We start from the raw sequence: 13701 nt of genomic DNA, 5'->3' as shown, positions 1-13701 counted from the left end.
AACCGGCGAAAAAAGGCATCCCTTGGTTGCGATCAACCGTTGGTGGCAAGAAGAATCTGGAAAACTTGGTAGGGATTTTGATCCGTTGGGTTAGGGTTTTGACCCATAAACCCGAATGGAATTGGGCCGGTTTGGAAGTTGGATCCGAGTTGGTAGTTAGGGCCTGTTTGATAGGTTGGAACAGTTTGGGTGTTTGGGCCCGTTGGGTTAGTTTGATTGTTTGGGCCTGTTGGATGAGTTGGGCTAGTTTGGCCACTTAGGTTTGTGTTTGGTGACCCATTTGTGGTTGCGGACTCTAAGTCTGGTGCTATGGGTGTTTTGGTTGGCTCCATTGTTGGCTATTAGTGATGTTTGGGAAAGATAATCTAATCCTACTGCCTTGTTTTATAGATTCAAAAAAACAATGGCTTAGAAAGGATTTTGGCAAAAGTAAAGAAATGCTTTGATACCATGTCAGAGTTTAGGCTAGAAGGAAGGCAAAAAAGGCAGAGGATTGTCGAAGAATGCCAATAGAGGGAAGCTTGACAGAGTAGCAGAAACAGTGTTGAAGAATGTCAAGAAAACAGAGAGAATAGAAGACTGTATTTCGTATATATTTTATGTATTGTAATGAGTATATCAGTCAATTTATATAGTGGTTTTGAATATAATAAAGACAATGAAATAATACAATAAATGAAATATAATAAGGACTTAATTACAAAATATTAGATAATGAATCAAATAAACGCAAATCAATAATTGATTGATTCCGAATATCTTTAGCATTCCATATTTCATCAATTAGCAATACATTTGAGTTGAGCTAGCTCGGTATGCCATTCCATGTTTGAGTTGATCTAAAAGATACAAATAAATTTGTATAAAAACATGATTGTGAATTTAACAGGTAGATAGCAATGGAGCGGGCCTTGAGCAGCACAGCTAACCTTCCTGGCGCAGTGAATCACCATAGCAGGGGACCTCTCAACCGTCTCTCGAACATGAACCAGCCATTAGACCAACCCAACACTGATCCAAGAATCCTCCACGCAAGAGTTCTAAAATCCACCCACACAGACCGTTCCTCCTACAACAACCTCATCACTCTCTACTCCAAATCAAACCTTAATCTTCTCTCTTACTCCCTCCGTCTCTTCCACCAAATCCCATCACCCAACGTCGTCTCATGGACGGCCTTGATCTCTTCCCACTCCAACTCTCCTCTCTCTCTCCGCTTCTTCCTCTCCATGCTCCGCCACCCCACTCTCCCCAACCAGCGCACCTTAGCCTCCCTCTTCAAAACCTGCGCCTCTCTCTCTCACGCTTTCTCCTTCGGCCTCTCCCTCCACACTCTTTCTCTCAAACTCTCCCTCCAAAACAAGCCCTTCTGTGGCTCCGCTCTGGTTAACTTCTACTCTCGCTTTCGCTCCCCGGACAATGCCAGACAGGTGTTCGACGAAATTCAAAACAGAGACGAGGTCTGTTACTCGGCAATGATCGTGTGTTTTGCGCAGAACTCTCGTAGTTTGGATTCTTTATCAGTGTTTGCTGATATGAGGAGCTGTGATGTGGGGTCCACGATGTACAGCGTGTCTGGAGCATTGCGCGCGGCGGCTGAGCTGGCGGCGATGGAGCAGTGCAGGGTGGTTCATGGGCATGCCGTTGTTGTGGGTTTAGACAAGAATGTGATTGTGGGAACCGCTTTGATTGACGGATAAGGAAAAGCTGGGCTTGTGTTTGATGCAAGAAGGGTGTTTTATGAGAATTTGAGTGAATTAAATGTCGTTGCGTGGAATGCTATGATGGCCGGTTACGCACAGCAAGGAGATAAAAATTCAGTGCTTGAGCTTTTTCATTTATTGAAAACGAGAGGTTTTGTCCCGGATGAATATAGTTTTTTGGCGGTTTTAACGGCCTTTTGTAACGCAGGTTTGGATTTTGAGAGTGAGAAATGGTTGGAGAGAATGAGAGCTGAGTATGGTTTAGAACCGGGGTTAGAACACTACACCTGCTTAATACGTGCAGTAGGAAGAGCTGGAAGATTGGGGGATGCAGAGAGGATTGCAATGGCTATGCCATTTGAACCCGATGCAGCAGTGTGGAGGGCATTGTTATCTTCTTGTGCTGCACACGGAGCAGCTGACATGGCTCGGAAAATGGCACAGAGGTTATTGCAAATAGACCCTTATGATGACTCGGCTTATGTAATTGCAGCTAACGTGTTATCGAGTGCAGGACGGTGGGATGAAGTTGCAGAAGTGAGGAAGACAATGAAAGACCGGAGAGTGAAGAAGGAAGGTGGGAGGAGTTGGATTGAAGTGAAAGGGAAAGTTCATGTGTTCTTGGCGGGCGATAGAAGGCATGAGAGAGTTAAAGAAATTTACGCCAAGCTAGAAGAGTTGATGGAAGAGTGTGAGAAGTTAGGGTATGTTCCAATTTGGGATGAGATGTTGCACAATGTTGAAGAAAAGGAGAAAAGAGAAGGGCTTTGGTATCATAGTGAGAAACTGGCGCTGGCATTTGGGTTGATGAGTGGATCACCACCAGGGAAGCCATTGAGGATTGTGAAGAATTTGAGGATTTGTAGGGACTGTCATGAGTGTTTTAAGTATATTAGTAGAGTGGTGGAGAGGGAGATCATTGTGAGAGATGTTAACAGATACCATAGATTTTTAAATGGTAGCTGTAATTGTGCTGATATTTGGTAGTTTAATTACTCAAGATTGATCACCATTATCCTCTTCATGGAAGTAGAGTTTTTTTTTTTTTCTTTTTTGCGAGGGAGTGTTCGGGTTAGTTTATTTGCATCTCGACTAATCTCCCCAGACCTTGAAGTTAACGATCGGATAAACCCTCTAGTGACTACTCCTATTAGCAAATGAGGGGAATAGAAGGGGAATCAAATTCAGACCTCTTAAGTAATACATCCTGTTTTCATGTAAGAAGAGTGGCAGACATTTTTGGGGAAGCTTAGTGAATTTGGGATGTTTGACCTCAATTATGAAGAGTGAATTGTTGATTTTCATAGATTTCCGTAATCAGTTTGGCAAATTCGCAACCGTGACTGTGATGGTCTCAATTAACCTCTTCTTAGTTATTATTTTTTTTTTTCCTAAAAGAATGAATAAATTTCATGAACCTTGCCTATTATTTCGTTAAAATACAATATCATTGGGTGGTTTTAATATATACAAGTTTTTCGTAAAAAAATTGAAAAATAATTTAAAAAACCTAAGAACCATCCATTTTTAATTGCATTTTAATAATATTGTAAAAGAAATCACAAACCATTAATATATATATTTCATGAAAATGGAGAAGAGCCACCAAGTCAAACCAGTCTGGACTAGCCAATTAGCTATCGGGCTGAAACGAGGGTATACTGGGAAAAGAATAAAGTCGAAATGGGCCGACTAGGGCCCAAGTTTAAAGGCCCGGCCCAGAGGAACATAAGAGAGTATAACTATATGACAGCTGGAAGGGACCACATGCTACCTGGGAGATAGTAGCTGTCGAAGGATTATTGGTGGAGGGTCTGAACTCTGAAAAATAAGTTGATTGATTTGAATACTGTAAACAACTGTCAAGCTCTTGTATCGAGCGCACCATCCAAAACTTGCCACATGGGAACGACTATATGTTCTTCGAAAACCCCGAAAATAAGTGGAACGTTACTTCAACTGTATATTATCCATTTGCAAGGATACCGGGACTTCATTTTTTAAATAAATAATAATTTAAATGTTTAATATTGGGGAATAATATCTCATTGAACTTAAATGCTATGTTTTAGCTCAGATTTTTTAATTTTTATTTTTCAAAAAATTTGTATCCTTAAATGTGGAAGCCAAGAACTCAACTGACTTGATAATGTCCATATCAAATAATATTATTGGATTTCTTTTATGAGAATTGTCTCTCTTATTTAAGGAAGGTTACCTCAATTATGATTATTTATTATTTGGTCCATTGGATGAGCATTTCTTAATTTTGCTGGCATATGTTGTGTTTCTCTGGAGATGAAAAAAAAAAAAGCTTAAAAATATTTCTTGAAAAAAGCACTTATTAAAAAATTAATTTAAACTTTAAATTAATATAAAATGTTGAAGTATTTGTTAAGGGAAGCATATGAAAAAAAAAAAAAAAAATTATAAGCGTCTTTCAATTATTTTTAAGCAACACTTTTAATGCTTAAAAAAAAAAAAAAAAAAAAAAGACCCACGATATAATCTATAAAGCTATAGTGTTTAATATAATATTGGCATTAAGAACTATAATAACATTGTGACTTCTTTTGGGTTTGTGAAATGTTGAATGGACCTTGATGATAGTTGAGATGTGTACAAACTGATTCCAACATTTGATTATATATCATATATATATATATATATATATTTCTTATATTAAATGATGAGTGATATAGTTACCATAAATCAATTATTGTACTATTATATAATTTAAAATTTTCTTCGTCATAATTGCAAGCAATTACTAAGTCCTGTTAAAATAGGGCCTGGACTTCAAAGAAGCCACTTATTAATTCTAGTTTTAGGCTTAGGAGCGTCCACGTTCAGAATTTCATTTCAAAAGCAAGTATTATGAAATGAAAGAAGAATTAAAGGAAAATTTCATTACAAAAAGTGAGAGGCCGACTTTCACATGGCACATGATTTGCCAGTACAATCTGTCGGTTTGCTACACAAACTGTCTTCAAGGGATGTTCTGTTCTAATTTTAGCATCATAGAATGAACAACAATTTATAAGCTTTGTATTGCAATGCAAATACATCAAGTTCCATGAATGAGATGGGAGTAGCTGTTAAAACACTTGAAAGAAAGAACATGGGTGAGTAGATTCTCACTTTCATATCTTATTATTATTATTTTTTTTTTTTTATATTATTCATCTAATTACTAATTTCCCTTTCAAATTTAATCCCTTTTAGATGTAACATTCCTAATTGAGTTCCACATAGTTAAAAAAATGAGCTCCTTGCAAGCCAATTTTAAGGGTGAGTTTTATTCACCATCTGGATAAACCTCATTGGCTTGACACTCGTATAAGATGGCGTATCGCGAGCCACCATAGATGTCACCAACTAGGTATATCGAGCCACCGCGGATGTCAAAGGTATAAAATCTTACCAATTGGTTATATCGACCCATTGTGCATACTGGTTTCAAGGGACGGATTGTAACAATCCTAATAGTCCCATGTCACTAAGATTAATAACCACTTCCTTTATAAGCAAACTGGTTTTAAAAAAGAGTTTTACCCATTTTTTCCTGTAAAAGAGCATACTGTTACGACAAAGGACCAATGTAGAGACCCACAAAGAGCGTGAAAGCACACAAAAACAAAAATGTATTCGTATAGCTTGCTGCCAAATTTTGTTGATTGCAGCTAGCTGTATGATCTTTTGACTGGGATTTGAACTTGGGGTAGGCTGCAGCAAAATATAATATCCCCTTTCCCCAGTTGAAGTAAAAAGGGAAAAGAATTTACAGACTCATCAGGTGTTTTACCATGTGGATGATTTTGTTGAAACAATCCTTCAATTATTAGATTCAATCATCTTCGGCCCAGAAAAAAAGGTCAACTATTACCCAAAGAAATCTTCTATTTCAAGATTGATATGCAGGAGGAGTTAGTAGTACTGCTGATAAAGAAGTAAAGTGAAAGTTTCTGGGTCCTAAAGTTTACCATATTCAAAAGTCTCAATCTTGGGTTAAATTACTAAATGGTCATCAATCTCTGTGAATAAGTTTATTCACTGTAAAACATTCTAATTTTAAATGTCAATGTAGAAATTAAAAAAATAATTCAGTCAACATCTCAGTTTGTGTTTATGGGAGGAGATAGGCTGTTGCTACTTTCTAAAAAGCATAAAGTAGTGAAGAAAATGAAGCAAATGGGTAAGTGCAGTCTGGAGAAGTGGGAAAAATAAAATAAAAAAAGAAAGAAGATAAATAAATTAATTGATACCCACATGGCTTTGAAGATTAAAAAAAAGGCCCAAAATCAAAATGAACAAACATTCATTCATTCTCCTCATATCCTCTTTTCACCTTAGTGAAAAAATTCATGTTTATAACTTGATACCCTAATGTTACTTCTTCATCAAAATGTAACATCAAAAACCCCACATTTTGCCCGTCCTTTTTTTCTCTTTTTCTTTATCAATTCTATGCATTACAAAAAACCCATCAGTAAAGAAAGAAACAAAATATAGAAACAGTCCACCTCGAAAAAGAACTCTCCCTCTCTCTCTCTCTCTGCCTCTTTAGAACAACCTATTTCCTCAATAATCTGCAGAAAATAGTAGATTCAAACATGTAAGCAACAATAACGCACATAAATTTTCATCAATAGAATGCATAATAAGATGAATATAAACTGAAAAAATGTGCATACCATCATGTTTCTTCAGCAAATTTCTAGCAAACATCAAACAAATAACTACAAATCCAACTCCTGCTGCCCCTCCTAATATTATAGCCACGGTCTTTCCTGTGTTTGGCCCTGGCCCTACATCAATCAAACACATAAGAGATAGACCAAATAATTTCAATGAACAAAAATTGCACTGAAAAAGCCCCATTTAGATCAGTTTCTCTAGTTTTACCTGATGAATCTGAAGAAGAGGATGATGATGAAGAAGAAGAAGAAGATTGTCTCCTGGGGACTCCATTGGGATAATAACTATAACTAATAAAGCACTTATGGAGATAAATTTGGCCTGAAATAGAGCTCCCACACTCAACTTGACCTTTCTGCACAGCAGTTGTCACACAATCACCACAATCTGAATCTCCCACATCACCTTGACATTGAGCCAACAAATACACAGATTGATAGCTACTAGTATAAAATCCATGGCCAGTAACCACACCATTCTCCATCACTTGAAGAGCTGCATCTCTTCTCTCTTCAAACCCACTGCCCCTCACATTTGTTGCCCCACAAGTCTTGTACAACAGTTCCATCCCTGAAACCTGAGTAAACCCATTAACTTCATAAAGCATATAGCACCCAAAAAGTTGAACTCTAGCAGCAACAGTTTTGCCACACAGCCTGTCTGATAAAGTTGGGAGCTTGCTCACACAGCTGTAACAGTCACTGTTGCTCAGGTCACCTCTGCATTGAAAGAGACCATTAATGGAGGTCTGGCCACTAACAGAACTGGTCTTGAAAAACTTGGCCTTAGAGGACTGTGAAACCAAAGAACCAAAGAGAGCTGCAAGAGCCTGAGAGTAAACTCCAGTTGGATCTTGAAAAACTTGCTTTGCACAGCCCTTATAAACCAAGGCAGAATAATCAGGAGCAGATTCAACAAGATTTGCAAAGAAAAATAAGCCCAAAACAAGTAAAAGCTGAGGTTTTGAGGTAAAACCCATCTGAGGAACAACTTAAAATGGATCAAATCATTTCAACTTGTGAGAGTAAAGGAGGGATTTTGAGAAGATTTCAGAAGTGGGTTTTGGCTAAAAACTGAAGAAAGAAAAAATATCGTAGGGTGTGTTTTACTTTTGCTTTGGTTTCTGCTCTTTTTAGTGTCTTGAAAAGAAAAAATCAAAGTGTTGTGGTTCTGTGTTGTGGAGATTGGGAATGAACTTTCTCTTTGGATGGCTTAGATGTACAGAGATGTGAGGGCATCTTTTGCTGTCTACAAGGGTATAGTACGATGGACAATTCATAATGAAGAGATAAAATATCATAAAATAATCATTTTTACGGAAACAGTGAAACCAATTTTGTTTTATTATAGTGTTTCCTTTGCCATTTTTTATTATTATTATTTTTTTTTATCACATTCAATAGAATGACTGAATGAAAACAAAATGTTTAATTCAATTTTATTTTATTTTTACGAAAAAAGAAAAAAGATATTATCTCTCTTAAAGGGTATGAACAGAAAGGAATTGAGAGAATTGAATTAATCTAAAGTTTGACTCAAGTACATTTAGGGTTTGAACTGTAGTAAATTTTCGTTTACCATTTATTCTTGCAATTAATAAGAGAGAGGAGGAGCCTGCCATATCTGCTTTTGAAACTGAAAGTATGGGAGGAAATTCACAGAAGAAACCTTGAATCATTTATAGCTGGATTTAGCCAAGTTTGACAAAATATTGATTGATTCGGCAACTTTGTTTGATACACTTCTCTTTTGCTGTTATAGTCAAAAGAAACAATCCCTTATAATAAATGAAAAGTTTTAATGCCTTCCCACGTAAAAGGGTTTATTTTATTTTTATCAAGTGAGATTATTTAGTATACATTTATTTGTTTCATTCATAAAGTATTAATACATCGGATAGAGATAATTTTGTAAAGGTTTTTTTGATATTATTAATAGGGTTTTCTAAACTGTCGAAGGAAGCGAATAAGTTTAATACAAAACGGTCTCAAAAAAAAAAAAAAAAACCTTAATTAAAAATAGTTTTTTATCCTCTTTTTAATCAGGGTGTTTGAAACAATTTATGCATATTTTAATTAATCTTCAAAGTCTATTGATCATCCTACAAATTTAAAATACTAAGTAAATCATAATGTGGTAAATGAATTCAAAGTTTAAACCCAATAACACAATAAAAAGAGTAAACCGTCAGACTAACCCTTCCGAGTTGCTTACAAATAGTTTTGACATAAAGGTTCGAAGGTATGTTTTGATTTGGTTGCCAAATGACAAAACATAATATAAAATGTTAAATTTGATTTTTGTTTGTTTGAATCTACATGTCCAAAATAGATTTCTTCTATCAAGTGTCAGTTTACGCAATAGATTGTCCTAATCACATGACTTGATAAAGTATAGTTATGATTTTGTATGAATATGATAGCTTATGGAATTAATTAACACAAGTAATCATGGAAGAATTTAGCTCTATTAACTATATATACTAAATTAATCACCGTTTTTCTAACCATAAAATAAAACAACAATAAGCACAGTATATTATTATGTTGCCACTACGCCTGACCCAAATTTAAATTTACATAATCAAGCAGGCTTTTTCAGTTCTTGAAATGTTTAAAATTTTAATTTATATAATTCGTTTCATTAATTAAAAAAGTAAAATTATAATTGTGTAGAAGAATTAATAACTGAACATTATTTGGGCTAAGCTGAGCACTACTTTATCAAGTGGTGGAGGGAGAGGCTTTAATAATTTATCTTTCTACTGGGGCGAAACTTACCGGAGTTGTCCATCACTTCAACAATAACGGGTCACTTAGATGCATTCAGGGTACCGGTCAGTGGATGAGGCCCCTGCTTGAATAACTGCTATAGAATTTCTCAAAGTTAATAATTCATTATTAGGTTTGGGTTTATGAATATGAATTCTTCTAATACTAGATTTTACTTTTTAAACGTAGTATATAAATGTATTTTTCTTTTGTATGAGAGTGACAGAAAATCAGAGGGCAAATTACTTTCAAAGTATGTTTGGTTCAAGGAATATTGTATTACCGGGACTATTATATTAATGGAAAGATTGATTACTTTGAAAATTACTGAGAATGTTTAGGGAAATGTGTTTAGTTAGTTGGAGTAAATTGGTAGGTATGTTATATTAATATGTTTGGTTGGGAGGAATAAACCGGTGGATATATTATATAAATTACTAAATTTCACTCATTTTTAAATATTAATATAATATTATTTTTTGAATAATTTTTTTAATCCCCTACATTTCAGATTTAACTAAACCACTCCAACAACAAAAAAAATTTAAAACTTAACAAAAACACCTCCACCCACCCTAAGCCACTACCGATGACCTGCCACTACCACCGGTGGAGATCTGGCTGTGAAAGGTCGTAAACGGCATTAGTAGTGCACAATTAGCCAAATCCGACTGATCGTGTGTCATTCTATTGCCGTCAACAATGGGTGGCCAAATTTGGCCATCACCCTTAGGTAATTTTTTAAAATTTCAAGGGTATTCATGTCCTAAAACTTTGTATATAATGATAAAATTGTCAATTAATATTTTTGTAAATTTTTTTTTAAAAAAAGGCATTATTGTCCTAATTTTTTTTTAATAAGGGATAAAATTATCAAGTAATCTTAAAATACCTAAGAAAATAGAGGTAATCAAATTATCTCTTATATTACCAACAGTAACTATTATTGGTTTTGCAAAATTATCGGAATATTTTATTACTCAACAACCAAACGGAATAATCAAGTAATATAAAATGACATTATCTCAATAATTTCCTATTACTCCTAACCAAACACACCCTCATTGTAACGAGAGATGTGAGATAGTATTACAATAATATTAAATCTCTTGGACATAGCCTGTTAATTAGGTAAACCAAGGTAAATCGTGCTATATTTCTTTCTCTTTACTCGATTGATATGTGTGTGTATTTTCTGTCTTGATTTCGTATTATTCTAAATTGTTTTAAAACTTCGGTATTAAATGTTACATTCAACTTCGCCTATAAATTTTATAAAGGATTTTGGAATGTCCAAGAAAATATATAAAAATAAAAAATAAACTCTTTAATTTAACTTCATTACTGAGAATCGAGTAGAGATTATGGAATAAGAACTTATCAAAGTAAAGCTTTTACAATAATTTTGTTTGTTGTTTGGTTATGAAAATGTAAAAGAGCTTTTTAATATTGATTTACTAAAAAGGGTTTTAATATATAAGAACAAATCTAATTTATAAAATAGAATAAAGATATTTTTAAAATTTCAACACTATAAATAAGTTCAAAAATAGTTTATGGGAAAAGTTCTGAATTTAAGGGTATGTTTGGTACGATTTCTCTAAGTAGAGCTTATAGAAGAAGAGTTTATTAGAGTAGAGCTTTTGTGAAAATTTTGATAGTTATTTAGGTAGGAAAAATGTAAAAGATTTTTTCAATATTTAATTACCAAAAAATGCTTTAATATACAATAATAGATCAAGTTAAAATTATAAAATTGAATAGGGATATTTTTGAAATTTTAACATTCTAAATAAGCTAAAAAAAAAAATAAAAAAAAAATTCTAGATCTTATAAGCACTTTGAAATGAAAACTTACCTTTCAAAAATAATTCATATATTAATGGAACCTTCTATGTAAATAGGTTTAGACTTTAGGGGCAGTAATGTATTTGTTTTTCAAATTCAAAAAGAAAAAGATAAAAAATGCATTGACATTATTATTGAAAAATAATCCCAATTTAAAAAACACCAAATTTATTTATCATAAGGTTGGGATCCTTTGTCCCTTCAATCCATGAGTTGTTTTCATATGGTCAATTACATTTTTACGCCTCAGGCTCAGGTTTAGCTAAAATTCAATTTTTCCGGTAGGTTCTAGAAACTAATCTGCCACCCACATTCTTAGTTTCAAGCTGTTAACTATAGCAACAGATCAAGTGCAAATTCTGGTCATTTAACTTTATATAAAAATTTATAACATCGTTCTCCTTTTTTTAGTCAATAATAACAAAAAAAGACGGACCAACACTTTGCCTTGGCTTGGTCTGGCCTCAACCAATTTTGATGGACCGAACCAAACTTGGGCCAGGGTTGACAGCCTTGCCTTGGCGGCTTGGCCAGCCGCAACGGTCAAGGCCAGGCACAGCAGCTTCAACCTTGGCCTTGGCTAGTGTCGCCACCTAGTTCTTACTGCTTTGTGGGTTAAGATATGATTTTGATTTTTTAATTTATTTTTAAAAAAATGAAAATTCGGTGGATAATTTATTTTGGTGTGGAAAAGGGTATGGATGTCAAGATATGTATTGATTGTTATTGAATGGATATCTATGAGACGGACGGGTTATATTGCTTTGATTTTTGGTTGGCACAAAAAATAAAAAAAAGAGTAACCGACATTTTCCCACCCAAGGTTTGGCGAATTTTCAAGTTCTCACCCCTGGTTTCATAAATTACAGATTCCCACCCTTAAATTAACACTGTTACTTTTTTTCTCAAAATAACCCCTCCATCTCAAATTTCTCTCAAATAACTCCCAGAGGATCCCGGCCAAGCCAAGAATCCAGCACCATTAGACCTCCCCAACATCACCATCAGCATCCCCTTATCCTCCTCACCAAAACCTCTAAATTTTTCACCCAATTGCACCTCGGCAAGGTGTCAAATTTTGGCTGGAAAGGGGCAAAAAAATGCAAAAACCTAAGGGAGAGGCGACAACTATCGGTGGGAAATTGCAATAAAAAATGTTGGGGGTTTTGGTGGAGGGAGGCCGACGATGCTATTGGTGGTCTTGGGGGTGGTTTTCTATGTCGGGACTTGCCGAAATTTAGATGAAATACCAATTGACACTAAAAGTGACAACCAGCGATGGGGGGGGGGGGTTCAATCAGGCAGGGAGGTTAGGGGTTTTGATGTGGGGGTTGAGGGGATTGTAATGGTAATGTCAGAAGGGGTCGATTGCGCTAGAAACAGGTCAGAATGATCTGAAATCGCCGGTGGGATGAATTACAGAAGTGAAGGGTTATTTTAAAATTTTTTGGTGGGGTGAATTTGAGAAGTAAAGGGTTATTTTGAAATTTTTATCTTTGAAATGATCATCTTACCCTTTTAACTGTTAGATTAAACAATTATCTGTTAATTTAAGCGTGTGAATCTGCAATTTATGAAACCAGGGGTAGGAACGTAGATTTGACAAACCTTGGGTGGGAAAATGTCGTTTACTCTTAAAAAAAAAATGAAGAATAAGAGACCAGATGGACACTATTTACTATTTAGTTTTGTATGTTATTTTTTCTTTGTGTGGAATGAATTTGATTTCCTATTTTGTATAATTTTAGATTGGTTTTAATTTATAATTTTTTTTTATAAATCTTATAATACCTTATATAATATATAAAAAAAATATTATACTAAATTTAAATAAATTATTTTAGTTATACTAACTTTACTAAATTAATTAGTGTATAATAATTTTGTAAGGGTAAAACTAGGATTTCAGTGGTCAAAATCGATCAACCACACGCACACGGCATCAACGAACGGAAACTAATAGTACGGGTGACAATGTTAGTTTCCAGAACCTAAAAAATGTTTTTAAGCCAAAATTAACCTATTTTTGAGATAACTATTTCCTAAACGAGATTTGGGGCCAACTACAGACTCCTTTTCACCTCTTTACTCTCCATCATATCACATGACTACCACACTTTATTTATTTATTTACTTTTGTGATCAAGGTGTCTGGAACCTTCGGGTCCCTGAAGTTGACAGTCGAATAAATCCACTCATTGACAACTCATATTAGTAACTCAAGTGAATCGAACTCAGGACCTCTTGAACAATACACTCAAAAGTCCTAATTGACTGCTGGGCTACCTAACAATGATTTACAATTTTCACACTTGACACTTCAATTTGAATTCCTTGTATTATTTCTCAATTTGCTTTTGTAATTAATTATAAGGGTCCATTTAGTTAAATCATATTTGATATAATTAAAAAAATAGGAAAAGGAAACACTTATTTTTTTTCCTGATTTTACAAAAGTATGTAAAAAATTGATTTAAAGAACATTACAATCAAACATATATCCATAAAACTTCTTATTTGTTTCTTCTCATTTATTCTTTTTGTACTTAGGAGAATGAAAAGATTGAAATATAAATGAAGGCCTTGCTTTTTGGGAAATATCCCACCTCCCTCCCAACCAAATATTCGTACTTAAATAATATATTATTCAATTAACCAGAACAAATCTTTTTATATACTGT

The 13701-nt window shown here is 34.4% G+C and overlaps 2 protein-coding genes across 2 annotated transcripts; one reads left to right on the top strand and one right to left on the bottom strand.

The window, feature by feature from the left end:
• Window positions 1–966: 966 nt before the first annotated feature.
• On the top strand, window positions 967–2690 carry LOC116127047 (pentatricopeptide repeat-containing protein At3g24000, mitochondrial-like). Its single transcript, XM_031412719.1, is given in 1 exon segment — window positions 967–2690. A coding segment is annotated over 1 exon segment (1707 nt). The 5' UTR covers window positions 967–983.
• A 3314-nt stretch (window positions 2691–6004) lies between these two features.
• On the bottom strand, window positions 6005–7657 carry LOC116127028 (plasmodesmata-located protein 2-like). Its single transcript, XM_031412694.1, has 3 exons — window positions 6609–7657; window positions 6398–6511; window positions 6005–6292 (listed from the first exon to the last, which is right to left on the bottom strand). Exons 1-3 carry the CDS (start codon window positions 7378–7380, stop codon window positions 6285–6287), a joined length of 894 nt encoding a protein of 297 aa, XP_031268554.1. The 5' UTR covers window positions 7381–7657; the 3' UTR covers window positions 6005–6284.
• Window positions 7658–13701: the final 6044 nt, after the last annotated feature.

Source organism: Pistacia vera, unplaced genomic scaffold (assembly GCF_008641045.1).
Source record: "Pistacia vera cultivar Batoury unplaced genomic scaffold, PisVer_v2 Contig188, whole genome shotgun sequence".
Classification (NCBI taxonomy): Eukaryota; Viridiplantae; Streptophyta; class Magnoliopsida; order Sapindales; family Anacardiaceae; genus Pistacia; species Pistacia vera.
Note: the sequence above shows the minus strand (reverse complement) of the source record. Positions and strands in the feature narration are given on the sequence as shown.